Source organism: Cinclus cinclus, chromosome 10 (genome assembly GCF_963662255.1).
Source record: "Cinclus cinclus chromosome 10, bCinCin1.1, whole genome shotgun sequence".
Taxonomy (NCBI): Eukaryota; Metazoa; Chordata; class Aves; order Passeriformes; family Cinclidae; genus Cinclus; species Cinclus cinclus.
Window position 1 is genome coordinate 8,403,243 of NC_085055.1, and position 17,468 is coordinate 8,420,710.

General features: G+C 37.5%; 1 protein-coding gene across 1 annotated transcript; it reads right to left on the reverse strand.

The window, feature by feature from the left end:
* Window positions 1–588: 588 nt before the first annotated feature.
* Window positions 589–16,461, reverse strand: KNG1 (kininogen 1). The gene is made up of 11 exons (XM_062499452.1): window positions 16,267–16,461; window positions 13,364–13,474; window positions 12,345–12,429; window positions 9,913–10,085; window positions 8,099–8,206; window positions 5,959–6,040; window positions 5,295–5,461; window positions 3,794–3,901; window positions 2,776–2,865; window positions 1,122–1,284; window positions 589–773 (listed from the first exon to the last, which is right to left on the reverse strand). Exons 1-11 carry the CDS (start codon window positions 16,459–16,461, stop codon window positions 589–591), a joined length of 1,467 nt encoding a protein of 488 aa, XP_062355436.1.
* Between the last annotated feature and the right edge of the window lie 1,007 nt (window positions 16,462–17,468).

Genomic DNA, 17,468 nt, shown 5'->3' on the forward strand with positions numbered 1-17,468 from the left:
TCTCTAGGTAGTTAACATAATATGTATAGGGAATAATAAACCTCCTGTGTTTAGGATTCTCTCAGCTGTCCCTGTTCTCTTGTCCAACAGAACAACCACTAGTGATAGACTGGTGGCAATATTTATTTGTTTAAAGAAATTAACAGGTTAAAAGGTTCCTTTGTTTTGTTCTTTAAATGATCCACTCTAGTAAATAAGAGAAAAATTAGTTCACATACCTAAGAGAGGCTCCCTTGTTCTATATTGTCTTCTGTTTTACCCATATTTGGTTGAGATTTTTCATGTAATCTGCAAAATTCTTTCTGCCATTGTTTTAAATATAGTACAGTAAGATTTGACGCAGTGATTCAGTTTGTGCTTATAGAAAATTGAGGCAGATGAGTTACACTGATTTACATATTTGCAAATATATGCAAATACACAGTGTTGCCATATGGTCTTAGGTCCCCAGAAGTGCTGGTGACCTACTTGAGTATTGCAGTTAACAGAATATGAGCTTTTGCCTCTTCCTGCTTTTATACATTTCAAAAGGCAGTATTCTTCTTACTTTCTATGTAACATTTTGAAAAGGATCCTACAATGTTTGAATTATGCTAAAGCATCTGTGAGATCAAAGTCTTCCTCGTTTTCTGTAGCTGGATCGATGTTTTCTGCTGCAGAAGGCAAGAGATCCTCAATTGTGAATTCTCTGGGAAAGCTAGGAGGGGCTGGAAAGCCCACAAGTTGTTTCCATGGTTTTCCAGGACATCTGGGGCGAGGAGATTCTGAGCGATCTGGCAACCCATTAAATAAAGAAGTATCAGGAAGAATTAGTGGCTCTGCAGGTCTACTGGTTTCCTCCCTTGCAACCCCTGTACTAACCAGCTCCAGTGCAGTTTCAGCACTGGATGATGGGAGGTTTTCATTTTGATTAAAACCCCTTTCATTTGACTCCTCATAAGATTTGGGGTTTGGATGTTTATGTTTATTCTTTTTACTGTGTTTTTTATGCCCACACCCATGGCCATTTCTGCTCCCACAACCAATGTCATGCCTGTGCCTTTTGTCATTGTCATGATCCTTTTTAACTCCATGCCTGTGCTTATGCCTGTGTTTGTGCCTGTGTTGATGCTCAGGTTCACCTTCACCTTCTGGTTCCTGTCCATCGTCTTTCCTCGTTTCTGTGCTAGGGCTTTGACTTTCTCCTTCATTTTTATCAGCAGATGAAACTGCATGTGGCTGGCTTAGTATCATCATTGTGCTCCGGAAAGGTGTGAATCCAGGAGGCCTTCTTGCAAAGAACAACTGGAAAACATTGCAGCAATAGCTACATTTGTTACATGAAACAGAACAATTGCTTCATGTGTGGGAAATTCAGAAGCTGGCTCATTGCAGTACATGAATCTTTTAGCAGATTTTTAAACAAAAATCTAAATAATTCTCTCTTCTGTGATAAGCATACAAACATAAACATCCTTCCAAATAATTCTGGAGCATTTTAGTAGCTATATGAGTAAAATAAAAATTTGTGTACCACTGAAATTTTGTCAGTGTAAGAGAGGAATTATGCTACAGAGGGCAAAACACAGTTACTGGTTTTAATTTATGAACAATACAGTTGGATTCTAGGACTAAATGTCCTGGCACTTGTTAGAGTGTTACCCTCCCATGTATAGAACCAATTTAACTGAAGGTTAACACATCTCTGAGTAGCATCAATGGCAGAATATACAGAAGGTCTCTGTCATTTTGTTATATAAAAAGTAACTATTCAATTTTTTACTTTTACATTTGACACATGCATTTCAGAATACTGCCTGGAAATAACACACAGAGATTAAAGCTGATAATATCAAACATTCTGTTGTTATTGAGTCATCCCTACTCCCTCATCAATGTTCAAGTGGAAGACAAAGTCTGAATACATGGTGTACAGTCACGGTCCAACACGAGTTTCATTTCTCTCCACCAAAGTCTCTGATCATTATCTAGCTGCAAATCAAAGTTGTTTGTATTTAAGCTAAATTTGAAAGTTGATATGGATAAAATATTGCAGTGAAAATAGAGAGAGACTTTAGTTGATACATAACAAATGAATATGTAATTTGAAGGTGCTGAGCACAGTGAAGTTATTAGTTATGAGGGCAGGGTAATCTGTCTTTATTCTGTGTCACATTGGAGTCTCTGCAATCCTCAGAAATATCTGATAATAAAAAATATTTGTATTCCATTGTGAGATTTTCAAACTGACTCGCATTCAGGACTAGTTCATCATGGAGCTGAGTAGGAAGAAATTATAAGATCCTTGTGCAGAGACTGACAGCTGCAGCTGTCAGTGCCACTGTAGGTGCACTGTAGGTGCCACTCAACTAATATGGAAAGGTTCACAAATTCTTTAGAAATCTGTGGGGTATAATTACTGTGTCAGCAAATACATTTTAATTTCAATGTTAAAACCTAGTATGAGTAGCAATTTGAGGGATTTGATGGGCCTCTGTACTCCAGAGCTTAACTGACAATACAGAGGAGCAGCCAACAGGCAGAACTTCTCCCTCTCCTGGTGTCTTTGTGTGATCACCTTGTTGGCCACTGCCTCACCTTGTGGTGAAACTGATTTGATGTAACTGGTTGTTGAGGTCAGAGGGTGAGAGAAAAGAATGTGACGTTAATGAGGCTGTTAAAAGAACCGTGTTCCTTCATTTTTGGTATTAAATATGGGATAATTTGGAATGGATAAAGAATTTATTGACTGCCTTTGCCTATGCTCTGTTTAATAGGATGAGTAATGAATCTTACCACTTGCTGCTCTTCAGTGCAGTTCACCTGGGGATAGATTTTATTCTCCCATGGGACCACGTGAATTTGTGCATTGCATGACAGTGATGTCTGTTAACAAAACAAAAAACAATATGTTAAGGCAAAAAGACTTCAGACACAAAGGAAGAGACTTGGGCCTGAAAAAACCTTTTTTAAAATAATGCTTTTAAATCCTTGGAACTTTAACCAAATATTTATGAAATCTATCTTAGTGATGAATACTTCCATATTGGGGTACATCATGGCTTAGCTTTTCAAGGTTATAGTATACCTGTGTGAACACTTTAATTTAACTTTGGATTTCAGATTGGATCTTGAAAATTGGATTTTTCATCTCCATCACTTTTTGACCACTAACTGCATAATCTTCATCATACTCCTAAAAGTATGTTTTGATTATGGTGTTTATCCTGCTAAAAATTGGGAAATTGAAATAAAGCCTTATTTTTTTTTTTAGTGCGTGCTGCACTAACAAATTTTAAAATCTCACAGGTAAGCACTGTTCATATGGAGGGAAAAGAGATGGGAAATAAAAGCCCTCTCCCCAGACAACTCTTTTGCTAATAGTTTCTGGCCTTATCAGCATGCCTTTCCAGTGTCTGGAACACATTTTCCCACTATCAACAGCGTGGCACGCACTCCAGAAATGTCATTCCTTTGCTCACAAGTAACAATCCAGACTCATGTTTTCCTTAGCTGTGAGTCCACAGAGTCAAAAGTATTGCAGCTATTTCATTTGGCAGCAGCCTTCTCCTCTCCTTTCTTTATTATCAGAAGAAAGTTCCTTTGGTTTTGCAGTGAGCACTGATCCTGCAGCTGTAGTTTTAAGTTTCAGGGTTTCTTAACTTGGGTTACAGTGAAAGCTGCCCTTCTTGGATCAAAAGTTTACTGAAAAAGGTAACAGAACCAAGGATGTAATTTTACTTAAGCGTTCACAGTCTCTGATGCAAATTTGTCCATTAGAAACATTACAGTTGGCAAGATTGTCATTACTTACACTGTTTGATGTGGCTGTACAGTCTTCATTAAGTTTTTCAAACTCGCTCTTAGAGCAGTTTGTCTTCCAGACTGTAAATTTTACTCGATACTTTTTTCCTGCAACCACCTGAAAAATTAGCAAGAAGGCTTTCTGTGCTAAAGGTGTTTTATTGAAAAGGTTTCACAGGAAAGATGATTTTCTACAAGCTTATACTACTTGTATTCTACAAGTCCTAACCAATGGGCCAACATATGCAAAGTACAATATTAAAATATTTGGCAGTAAACTTATCTGCTTCTAATTGGGTAACTTATTTACTCCAGTTCCTATTCTCAGAAATCCTAGCATTGAAGCTGAAGGAAACAGAAAAGGTAAGAATAGTATTGGGCCCACAATTATTAAATGTCTGTAGTAATTTCATTAGTAGCAGATGAAATCATTAGTTGTAGCACTGTAAAGAGCCAAATATGATGTCAGAAAAATGGACTGTGAGTAAAACAAAGTGTGTGATGAACAGGCTCAGTTGAAATTTAACCTATTTGCAAAATACATTAAAGAGAGAAACGGCATGGGTCCAAGAATGTGCCTGCTATGAGTTCTCTTTGTGTTTTTCAGCGCTTGAAATAATGTATCTTCCTTCAGGGACATCAGGCTAGACATGAAATTCTATTTCCCTGAAATCTATTTTAAAGGTATATACATGCTAATATCAGTCATGATAGGAAGGTCAGAAGGAAAAAAAAGTTTGAAATAAGAAAAGGCACAGATATTATCAGAAAGATAATATGAGCTATTTGGAAAAATTCTGGTGTGCTTTTAGTGCCTTCTCCAGTGACACCTCATGCTCAGGAGTAGTTATGACCAAGTATTTTCTGAACTACTCCACTGTCAAATTTTCAATTTGATTCTAAACATCTGTTTTGATGCGTTGGGACAGTAAACAAGGCTATGCAAATGCTGATTCCTCATTCTTTATCAAGCTCTAGTTATCTGTATGTACTGAGTTATGCACAGATGTCCTTTTCTGAATCAAGCTAGATTATTATTAGCAGCAAAATCAGTATATAAAATAACAGATTTCTAAGGGAAATTAAGATGCCTCATTTCTTGTAGGGTGGACATTGCTTAAAATAACATGGAGAGTATTGGTGTGGTAGATCAAGGGAATAGTAGTCCTGTCTAATAAAACTTTTATACTTTAAGATATGTTACAAAGGTAGAAAGTAGGGTAGATACACAGAAATAAAATGCCCTGAGCCAACCTTCTTCACATCCTTTTAAAATAATTTTGTTTTAAGAAGAAAAGAAAATTCAAGAGATGGGAAACTTTGAATAATTTTTGGATGCAAGCCAATATGGATTAGATTTTACAGGAAGAATTGCATGGGTATTTCAGTTACCACATGTATCAGCACTTAGACAAAGACATTATTTCAAATCTAAATACAAACTTTAGATAACATTCAGCTCAGGCCAATAATAATGTCATTTCTGTTCCTCATCTCTGATATATCCCAACCTGAACTGTTGCTGATTGTATTTCTCCACCTTTGTAGTAGAAATCATCGCTGCTCTCCGAGTTATACTTCTCAATAGAAACCTTCAGTGGTTCCTTCAGTTCTGGACTGTCATTTGGGATAGTTCTTGGACAACCCAGGCAAATGGCAGCAACTACCTTTTCTTCAACTGAAAGAGAGTAACAGGTTTCAGATCTAAGAAACAAGATTCAATGTAGATAAAAGCTGAGAAAAACAGTTATGAAGCCCCACTTTCTGGAATTCTTCATATTTGGGTCTATGAAATGGAAACAAAATATATTTGAGTTTTATATGATCTGCAGTATCATATCTTGGTTATCTAAAAGAAGATCAGCACATGGGACACTTAACAACAGTTTTCTCGTAGAAACAAGAATTGCATGTGCCAGTTGTAGATAGCCAGAAAATATGGAGAGGGAACAGCTACATGTGTGGAAAGACTTGATTTGGGTTAACAAGAGATGCATGTGACTGGCAGTAAATTTGTGTGTTGAAGTAAACCTAGTCTGAATGGGTGACATGCAGCACTTACTATATGGAACAGTATCTGTGTCCAGATAGGCTGGAGGAAAAAGTAACAATACACGATGATAAAAGACACTGGAAACTGCAGAACTTTCAAAACTAGTAGTTCCTAAGACATACCTGGAAGGCTGCAGTCACTGGTGGTATCCACGATCTCTGCCTGAAGATTCTGAAACGCTTTGGCCTCACACTTAGCTACACGCTGGAGTCAAAAATGCAAAACAGTTCCTTGTTATTTAGAAATAATGAACAAGCTCACATCTTAATACCTTCCTGCTAGCGGAGTAAGTCAAGCATGCTTCTAATCCTTCCTTCCTTCCTTCCTAGTCTGCAGAAGCAATAAATAATCAGAGTTCAAAAGGACCACTCAGAGAAAAAAACACCCTAAGAGAAGACTATTTGTCTGTGTTCATTACAGAAAAAAATGAGAATGTCTACAAGCCAGAATCATATTTTATGGAGAACTTAATGGAATTTCTGTCTCAAACTGTAAAGAACAAAAACAAAATACACAATGATCAAATCAAACATTCCTGAGTTTCTTGTATTTTCTCAGGTCTTCTGAAGGAACAGTGGTAGATAACTTGCTTAGAACTGCCTTGATATCTTAAAGCTGGAAGAAAGCAAATATTGATCCTGGAATTTTTTTTAAGACTATAGAGCCTAAAACAAATTCCACCATTCCAGTGATTAAAAATTGTAATAAGGAAAGAACTAGGGGCAATGAATACAACCAGGAGAGCCTGAGGTTTTGTTGTAAACATAAGTCATATTTTGCAGATTTGTCTGAGTTCTACAAATCATCAGCAAGGGTGAGTAAAGAGATCTCTTGATATAAAGAGATTTTAAGAAAGGTTTTGATGACATCCTTTATCAAAGACTAAAGGAACCCAATTAACTGTAGAATAAGAAGGAAGACTTAAAATTCAGGATCAAGATCTTAGGGTTATGACAGTTTCTTGAAAATAATATTATGAAATTATTTAAAAAAATTAAAAATTATTAAAAAACTACTTAGCAGTATTTTAGAAAAACTAATGGAGAATAATGCCAAGGCTTATTATCCAGGTTAAAGGGACTATCATAATGTCCCAGTAGATAGTGTTGAATACAGAGTGCAATTCTGACCCCCCATTTAAAAATTAATAGTACAGAGCTAAATAAAGGTATGAGAAAACTTCCTTGGAATTAGAATATGGTATTCTAATAACATGTGTCGATAATCTACTAGCAAGTTTAGGGGATAAATGCTTACGATCCAATTCCAGGAACCCTGTGTGACCAAAGCAGTATGTGAGTGAGGCAATGCTCCTGCAGTAGGTGAGGTGACAGAAGTCATCACCTCTAGGGGGCAGCTGGGGAAACTCAGAATCAAGCAGGTTAACTAACTTACTTATGGTTTAAGGGTAGTGGAGGGATTTGCTTCAGCTAGTCTGACTCTTCTGCTTCAGTTATTTACCAGTGTTATCATTCTTTCCTTATTTTGATCAATACTTCTGAAACATTCTTGAGATTAACAAGGAGTAATTTTTGAACAGGAGAGGCTCTTGAATTTAACACTCAATGGTGCATTTCCTCAACAGCTGAAACAGATGCCAGTCTGTCCCCTCCCATTTACCACCACTCTTCATAGTGACTCTGCATTCCAGCCCTCTGCCTTGTGTTTGCAAAATCGTTTTTCTGATCCCCTCCTGAGCTGGTTCAGAGAGGTCAATTGAGAGAGAAAGCCTCTATTTTTGATGCAGCTGCTTTAGTTCCAAGTCAGTGAAGCCAAGGGAGTACCTGGGTTTGCAGCAGTGTTTATCTGGATTATGTATATTTGTTAATAAATTTCTTTTGAAGCTATTATTTTGACTGTGGTAAAGGTTAAGTAATAATTCAGCTAGACTTCTCTGAAAAAAATTGAGTAATTATGCTGGAAATTGTGCTAATTTTAATTATCACTTTTTGGGTACTACATGAGTAACTCCTTGAATATCTGGATAGAAACTTCTAAGGGATAAAAATAAAGGGATTTATTATTTGGTTAAGACTGGTTAGATTCTGTGGTGTGATCTGTAAGCCTTTCAGTGGTCTTCTTAGTCACCGATTCAGAAAACATGGATGTCCTAGCTGCATAAACAGATAGTTGTATATAAGACTGGATTTAAACTTTGTTCATTAAATGAAGCAAGACTGTAAATATTTTCTTGAATAAGATCTCAATGATTATTTGTTAATGTGGTGTTTTCTTGATAAACAGATTTTGAAGATTACTTACACCTCTAGAAGTGACCTTGCATTCTGGAGTTAAATCTTGAAATTGGTCTTTGGAGCAATTAGTCTCCTCTATTTCATATCTAATTATGTAATTCCATCCAGCTACCACCTGAAAGAGATATTTAGGTTACACATTTTGTAAAACAATGCAAACTTGAAAGTTAAACTATTAAATGAGATTAGCTAAGAAAGCAAAACTACTCATCTGGTACCTTCTATGTATCAAATAATTTTGCACTCATTAAGCCATAGCATGCTCAAGAGCAGCAAAAAAAATCTTGTCCTAGCAGTACAAAATGTAAACTAAATCCTGCTTTTGTTAGCAGTGTGCTTTGTATTTGGTGTCCACTTCTGGCAAGCCTGCAGGCTCACACTGCTGGGTTTCTTGCACTTTCCTCCAAAGATCTGTTACTTATTACTCCCCATGACAGGAAGCTGGTCTAGATAGATGACTACAGTAACACAGCCTGGCAAGTCCTGCATTCCTGAGCGTGGGACACAGTGAAACAGTATCTGAATAATGTAACTTTATACTGCTGGCATCATTTTTTTGTTGAGTGATCTACATTTATCCTCTACCCATAATTGTGTCTATCCCAGGCTTTACCTTCCCACACACACTGCTTTGTCCAGAGTCATAACCCTTTCTTAAAATTTTCTCTCCAGGAAGTGGTTCCATTTTCCTAACAGTGGCTACTTCTCATCCATGAAACCTCTCCAAATCATAGTGTTGGGCCAGGTAACATTTGATTTAAAAGGAAAAACAATCAAATATAAGAACATTTTATTCCAGATCAACTGAAGTGGAGAGCTCTGGCTTTTCTGTTTGCCAGAGGTGACATGATGGTTCTCTTTCCAGCTGCTGGATTGTATTCTGTCTGCAACATTTTGTCCTGTGGCTTAAATGTTGTGCAAGTTTGTCTTTCAGCAAAGAGGATTGCTGCCATCAGTAAATATAAAGAGAACAGTCTGGTTGAAAGCATGACTCAAACTGACATGAGACCAGAAGCTGCTTTTTGGCTAAGTAAATGCATACAGGTTCAAAGAAAAGGGTCTGTATTTGCTGTTGGGTTGAACACTAGTTAAAAATCAAATAAGAAATGTTACTTTCTAGCAATGGCACACCAATCCATAGGAGGGCCTTTCACAGGGAAGGCTCATTCCTTCTTGCATAGAATACCAGGTGACACAGAATTTCTACAACCTGAGTAGTAATTTCTTGCAAAGCAGATATTCTCAAGAGCAGAAATCTTGCAGCGAGTGCCATGTTGGGTTTTTGGGCTCTCTTACCCATTTTTCCTATGTGAGGTTTACCTGTCCTATAGCACATAGCAGCTCCTGACAAATGGGCCCTGTTGCCTGCAGAAACAGAGATGCCTGCAGCTCTTTGAGAGGCTGGGGAATGTGTGAGACATCTGTGCAGGCTGGCAGCTTTGGCTCAGCCCCTAGGAGGGATCTGGTCCTGCTGGAGCCTCAGGGCAAGGCCAAAGGAAGTACCCAGGAGGATCCGAGATGATACAGGATGCACGTGCCAGCACAGAATGCAAATAAACTGGTACTAAACACTGCTTAGAAACAACTGCAGATAAAGAAAAAAAAGTGTATACAATCAGCTCTGAAAATCCAATAGGTAACTGTTGATGATTCCTTATAAATGAAGATAATTATTTATTGAGTCTACCCTCTATATGCATTTTGTGTGCTTTGTTATTAAATATGAACCACTTTAATATCAGAAATATACACAAAACAAACAAGGTGCCTGCTTTGGGTTGTATTATTTTGGTAAAACTTAGAGAAAAATCATGCACAAACCTGTCTCTTAGCTTCTTTTATTTCCACAAGCTTAAAAAGGGCAAGTTCACCACTGTGCTTGTTAAACTTCTGAATGGCTTTTTTCAGAATTTCTGACACTTCTGAACCATCATTTGATATATGATGAAAGCATCCAAGACATGGAGCCTCAGTAAGTCTTATCTTTGACACATCTGGAAAAGAAATAAACCAAAAAACATAGGGCTTCATGCAAAAGAGCCTTAGGTTTTAATTTTTCCCATCTGGGAGTGAGCAAGAACCTTTCCTACTTTTAACTGGTGTGATAAACAAACCCTATATTCCAGTTTCAAGGCCTACAAAGACATTTTTATAGTTAAGAATATGCTCTGGTTGTGGTAGCAGGGGCCATCCATGACCTTAGGGTCCAGGGCATGGTTTTGGCAGTGAACCCCATTCCAGCAATTACTGAATTTCAGAAAGGCCTTGCATGTAGTTTTGACACCATTATGGAAGGTACATTACTCATTCAGCCAGGGAAGAGCCAATGGAGGCTACAACTAAGGGGATGGTTTTCAAATTCTTCAGAGCTCACCCACAGTGTGCAGCTGCTTGCTCTCCTCACCATGTTTCAGGATGGGGACTTCAGCAGAAGTGTTTTGGCTCACCTGTGTGAGGTGCTGGGATTCAGAGTGCCCCAGGGACTGTAGTTGGACTATTCTGCTCTAGATGCCAGTCATTGTGGCTCCCAATTACCACTTCATGCTACCTTCAGGCTTAACCAGCTAGATTGGCTGTGAATAGACAAGCTTGACAGGGATGCTCAAACTCCTGTTTCCTACTACTAATCCTATTAACTCTCTTTCCTTTCTAGTAATCATGGACTGGATTTTCATAAATTAATTTTATAGTTCAGTACCTAAACCAATTTTACAAGTCAGTGAGCTTGAGAATGGAAGTGGGACAATATGTGGTCTCTATGGAACTGAAGTAAAATTTGCGTGCCTGATCTTCAGTTGGCATAAACTGGCTTAAATGAAGTTGTGCCAGTTTGCACCGGCCAGGAAAACTAGTCCAGGGTCAGTTAGATCAAACTGTTCCACCAAAGAGGCTGAAGAGTATGGTACCAATATGGCAAGGAAATCCCTTACCTGTCAGGTGAGAACAAAGTCTGACCCTTCATATTTCTAGTATGTCTTTGTTTGACTCAGTAATGACAAATAGATACCTTATAGAAAAGTGTGACCACGTTTTCAGTAAGTAGTCACAAAGGCGATAATGAACCAACAGCACACCCACTTCTAGACCAACTGTGGTCTCAGCACTTTCATAAGGTCAATGCTGAACAAATGTGTATGCTTTTTTCAGAGTTGCTGTAACTTGGTAAGGGAGTTGAGTTCCTTAGGCTGAATACCTGATTAATTTAATTTATATGTGGGGATGTTTTTGCTTTCTAAGCAAAGATTCAAATTCAAATTCTCTGTATGTTCTCTGTGGGATTCACACAACTTTTGCTGGCAACTAGGTGTCACCATTGCCCTACAAATGCAGCATTTGTTCAGTGCAGAACGTTGCGATTGCGTACTGCAGTTCCTAGAAGGACACTGGCTGTAGATAAATCCATTTCAGCTTTAAACAAGATAGCTAGGAACAAAAAATCAATTACCAGATGCCAAACATCTCAAAAATTGGGGTGAATATTTCTGTGATTAATAGTTAGATGGATATGTTAAAGTGAATTCAGTTATGTCTTTCAGAACACCAGGCATAGAGATCTTAGTTGGAAAGCTTTAAAACAATGTGATCACTTTTTGATAAGGAAAATTCCTGTGTGAATGTAATAGTCATATATGACTGTATTATAGGTGAAAAATATAGTGCTGCTTATTGTAAAGGTCTAAAAGATCAGTCTCTTACATAATTGCATCACTGCCAGATTTTTATTTTGTAAATGTGTTTTTTTCTTTTCTTGTTTGGGGTAAATATTTGTTTTGGTGAACTTTAATGGGAATAATTCAGTCATTTTTAGTTTGCAGAAAATTAAGGTGAAATTTTGTCATGTAAAGTTTTTCTAATAATTCCTAGGACAATTTTATACTTAAATAGGTAAGGACAGAAAGTTGAATTGTGACAAGTTGTACCTAGCCTTTTAAGTTATTAGCATGCTTTTGGTCTTAATCAAACTAAATTTTAACTTGGCATAATTCTAGTGCTCAAAGAAACATTACACACACATGCACTGGTTTTTATTACTCTGGGCAAAAACTGCCTGTGCTTCGCTGACTTAGTCTATATGTGTATAACAATGAAGTGAACTTTAACAGATAGTTGCTTACAAAAATTTTTTTATAAATGTCTAACTGGAATGATAAGGAGCTTCTACCTTCAAAATTACCCAAAAGTCTCAGTATTATATTAATTCCATTTTTATTTGTCAATGTATTTATTGAATGCTGTCCCAAATAGTTACGTACCTGAGAAAATTTTGCACTCTTGTGAAACATTAGTTGTTTTATCAGCATCATTCATATGAACTCGAGCTGTGCATTCTCCTGTTTTCTGCAAAAACATATGGCAACAATTGTCTGCAATTCACTGAACAAAAATACAGTGCTTTATATATTGAACACAGCTGACAGTTGCAGACTGATTTTGGGGAAGAGGTTCATATGTGTATTTGTAGTACATCTAACTTGCTGTTTTGTTACTGAAAAAAGGATCAGTTTTGTTGATGGTGAGGAAAGTAGGGGACAAACTGAGAAGATAACTTGAATGCTTGCTTTGTATTTGTATGATGTGTCTTGATTAACTAAAGACTTTACAGTCAGAATAATGGAAATGAGCACGTGCCCATGAATAAAGACTGTATAAACTATGTATTTCTCCATTTTCCTCTCATCTGGTACAAGATACGCAGCAATGACCATGGCATTTCACATAGATTCAAATTATATTGTCGCCATCATGTGCACTATTGTCCCTTCATGTGCACTGCGCGGAAGAGCAGTGCCGTGCCCTGGGAACGCGCAGTGTCCCTGCAGTGTGTGCCCTTGTTGCACCTCCCCTGGGTGCCCTCTGGTAGTACGAGCCAGACATGCTTGGCACAGCTGAAAGCCCTCTGCCAACATTTCTGCCATAGTGGCTTCCATGTCAGTATTTGGTTGTGCAAGTTTCCATTTTACATAATTAATACCAAGTTTTACAGTCCTTACACTCTCACAGCGCACAGATTTTGTATTTGGTTTATTGTGAATCGTCATGTTGAAGCACTGAAATGTTCCTTTCTGCATATAATCAGGATTGTAACAGAAAACTCAGGATTATAATGGTTAACTTCGGGGTTGTAAACATTTCTGTACTGTAGTCATATAAGCTCTCAAAAGCAATGCAGCTTAAAAAGTTAATTCTACTGTATTTTTCCCCAGGAAATTGCGGTTCTGGTCATTATGCTGATGTTTCTCACAGAGAATTTGTAAAGAGAACAGATACTTACAGCCTCTGCAGATACGTTGTAATGACAGTGTTGCCAGTGTTTGTTTTCCTCAGTGCTGCAAGTACTTTCAAGTATTCTGTATTTTACATAGAACTGTGGGTCAGGACCTGCCTGGATTAAAACAATATATATGTCATCATTTGCATGGTAATAAATCCAGTGAAAAGATAAGAGTTTCAAAAAAGTAAATAATATTCTTTGGTTACTTTAAATTTCATTGTATGGTTTCCCATTAGCTGCTGGTCTCTCAGCTCTTGGTAGTTCAAATATTAATTTAACTAATTATATTACTTAGCCCTTACCTACAATCACAATATGTTGATATAATATGAGTAATGTTCAACTACCTTCATTTTAACTTGTAGTACCAATGGGTTTAGAAGCAAAAAGAAGTGGTTAAGTTTTATATTCTCATTCAAATGTACTCCAAAAAAGCTATTTTGGGTGACTGCTTAGATAGTTAGCATAATTGCCAGCTTGGACTGTGCTCCTGTCTGACTCCCTCGCTCTCACTCTTGGCCTCCTCCCAGATCTGTCCACTTTCCTTCTGTAAAGCTCCCCTGGCAGCCCAGAACCAGCAGCCCTCAGGCAGCTTGGCAGTGCCCAAACAGCCTCTGCTCAGTGATGCCAGAGAACTTCAGCTGCCCAGCCTGCACAGGAAGGGTGAGCAGGGATGTGCTCTGGAGACAGCCTTGGGCACTGCCTGTGGTTTTCTACAGGCATTGAAGGCTGGGCTGCAGGGCAGAACAGCCTTGGGAATCCCATAAGATGAAATAAAAAGCATTAAGCAAAGTTTGGCCCAGTCATAAACCATGTAGTGGGCCTATATGTGACAGTGACAACACTGTAAGGTTTGTGCTTCATCCTTTACAGAATATATAAAGTCAGAAGTTACTAACCTTTTACAGCCACTAAAAATGCTCTGCCAATTTGACTTTTCAAATACAGGCAGCTGCTGTAGTTTAACATTGATTATTCTAAAATAGCCAGTTATTGTTCTCTGTTTCTGCTGGGAGGATTAAATGATAATTCTTGCCCAAGTGCTACCAAAAAAATGAGGCTCAGCTCATATGGTTGGCACATATTGGATTTACACTGATGTAGACACAGAATTATATTCTGCCTTCTCTCAATTCCTGTTGTGTATTTTTACAGGTACGAAAAAGTGTGGAGGTACCTCATATAGTGGTTGTAAAAAAGAATAAAAGACACTCTAAAAATATAATAGACTTATCCTTAGCAGGTAGAAATTGACTTTTATGGAACTACATCAGATAACAGTATTTGGGACTTTAAAAGAGTGAAATTCTGTTCTCTGCTACAGTGTTCTAAATCTGAATAAATCAACTCAGTAAGTAAAAAAAGTAAAAAAACCCACTGTTTCTGTATTATTTGCTGTTAGTTTATTTCATTATTATGAACGGCTATGCCTTTAACGAGTGCAGGTTTAGTCTTTCACTACTCAGCTTTTATGTTTTATTACCCCATCAATAATGAATGCATATGAATATGTAATAACCAGCTATTTAATTAATGCATTCAACATTGTGAGACTAGTGAGGAGTAAAATCTGTACTCTTTTTAGAAGAAGAACCTCAACTATGAGGAGATTTCTATTGCAAATTCCTTTTCTGTTTTTTACTTAACATCATAATCAGATCAATGATTCAAAGTCATAATTGATTTCCTCTTCATATTTTTAAGAAAAGAAAAGATGAATAATAATTGCAACAAATATGTATTCTTAAAAATAGAACATTGTTTAAAATAAAATTTTGAAACTCCTACCTCTCCTATGGGAACACCAGCAAAAGGAAGGTTGGTGGTACTACAGCTCTAATACAGAGATATTTGCATTTGGCTGTTGTTGAGGATGCATGCAGCTGAGTTAGAACAGTGAGACTATTCATTTACTTAATATTAATTATATTAATTATATAAAGGGTTTTCTGATTTTACTCTTTGTCCACATGCTAAAATCTCCCCAGTGTGTAAACAGGAACATGAGAGGGCAAGTTCCAGGAGATGTGGGTAGTTTGCTGTAAGTGTTTAGCAATGCATGGCTCCTTTCCAAGGTCAATTCCTATCTGGGTAAAAGTCTCTTGTAATTTTGGAGTGCAAAATATTCTCTCTAACACTGGATTTCTTGTGGTTTACATCTGAAAATCCAATCTGGTAGAAAAAAATGTTAATGTTATTTTCAAGTAAAATAATGCTTGTCATTATTATGGTAATGCCATCTTTGTATGCCTCTCCGAGGTAAATACTCTTTTGTTAGATTAAGGTTATATAGAAGGACTCCAGGCAAAGGATCATGTTGCATTCTTCTTTCTTCTGTAATTTTAGCTGTCACCCTATTTGTCTAAAATACCACCTAGTGCTTTTAGATGGATCTGTGACTTAGATCTGGTGTCAATCAAATAATAGTCACAAACATTTCAGAATACTGCCAAACTTTATCAGGTCATTCTTTTATATGTGTGGCACCAGATCTTCCCAAGTCAAGATTATAATATTTTTAATAAGTGGGGTTTTGACATTGGTCTGAAAACCTTACAGATGATGGAAAGGGGTAGAATTCCCAATAAAGAAAAAGAGAACAGAGTGGAATAGTAATACAAATTGTGTTGGTGATAGAAATTTTCTATTCTTTAGTCCTTGCATTAGTAAGCAATTCACCAGCACATAGAGTTCTGCTGATAAAAACATAATATACATCCCTGCTTCTCATGGGAACAAGTATCTTACTGTGCAAGTCACTTCGATTTTTTAAAACAGTTTTGGAAGACACTGTGCTGTCATACTTGCCCCTTTACAAACAAGATGAAGATAAGCTGATTCAGAGTGCATAAATGATTCCAACTTGCTGTTTTGGCTTTTTTGTTTTTGCAAAGTCTACTTACAGTTCTCTTGGCTTCCATCACCACGTATAGAGCAAATTGGTTACCAGTCGCCATGTCTCCATTGTATTTCTTCAGTGCTGCATCAACAGCTTTAAAGACATCAGGGTCATCACAGTCCGAAAACTCAAATTCAAGAGGAATGGCTTTGCTAGAGAAAAAACTACAGCAGAGTGCTAGTACAATGAAGGCCTTCATAATTGGATGAAAAAGGCCCCCTGAATTAGAAGGCTCTTTAAAAAGCAAATGGAAAAGGAATGCCTGACAGGATTTTAGTCACCTCTTCTGTTTTTCAGGAGCAATAGTTAAGTAAACAGAATGAGTGGTTTGCTGGGGTTGGTTGGTTCTCATCATACCCTGTTTATACTGCAAATAAACTTCTGAGTTTATCTAAATAAACTTTGTTTGTTCACCAGAATGACACTAAGGTTATCCACCTGCCATCAAGATAACAGGATAAATAGCTGCAGCTGGGGACCAGTTTAGGCAAAGCGAAGGAGAAAGAAGTGACTGTAGTTTTCTGACTTCTTAACATCTAAACTGCCACTGAGAATGAATTTTACAAGGCTTAAATAAAAGACCCAAGAAGGTCACAGTGACAATGAAGTTTTGGACAACAACCTTGTAAATTTTATAAATCTGTTTAGTGTTCAAGCTGCTACAGTTCTGAGAACTATAGTACTCAGAATGTATTTTAAAAGTCTTTGGACAGATGCATATGATTAAATGTCATGTAACCCTTTGATAGCACTTGGTAAACCTTGTCCTTTGTGGTCCTATTGGAAAGTGCATCTCTGATGCCATGTGGAGACTGCCTGGACTATGGATTAGTGAGTGATCATAGTGCTTTGTTATCGTTACTGATATGTGACATCCAAGAACAAAGGATTAAACACTGTCATCTGAGTCTGGCCAAGCCAGGATTAGAGCTGGCTGAGAACATCTGGTGCTTGTCTCCTGTGTTTGGCACCAAATAGCTTTGCCTTGGATCTATGAACACCTTGGGATTGCCTTGACTCCTGTGTTCCAGCTGTGTCTTGCTGTTTTGGGTTTGTGTGGTTAGATTTTGATAGCAGGGGATTACAGGGGTGCCTTTGGTGAGAAGCTGCTGGAAGCTTCTTCTATGTCTGACAGAGTCAATGCCAGTCAGCTCCAAGACAGATCCAGTTCTAGCCAAGACTGAGTCCATCAGTACTGGTGGTAGT

Excerpts from the sequence above, each read along its gene's own strand:
- KNG1 (XM_062499452.1), bottom strand. The coding sequence starts at position 16,461 with ATGAAGGCCTTCATTGTACTAGCACTCTGCTGTAGTTTTTTCTCTAGC. Across the intron at positions 13,475-16,266 it reads TGATGGAAGCCAAGAGAACT|GCAGGTCCTGACCCACAGTT; the intron begins GTAAGTAGACTT and ends GTTTTAATCCAG. Across the intron at positions 10,086-12,344 it reads AGAGTGCAAAATTTTCTCAG|ATGTGTCAAAGATAAGACTT; the intron begins GTACGTAACTAT and ends TTTCTTTTCCAG.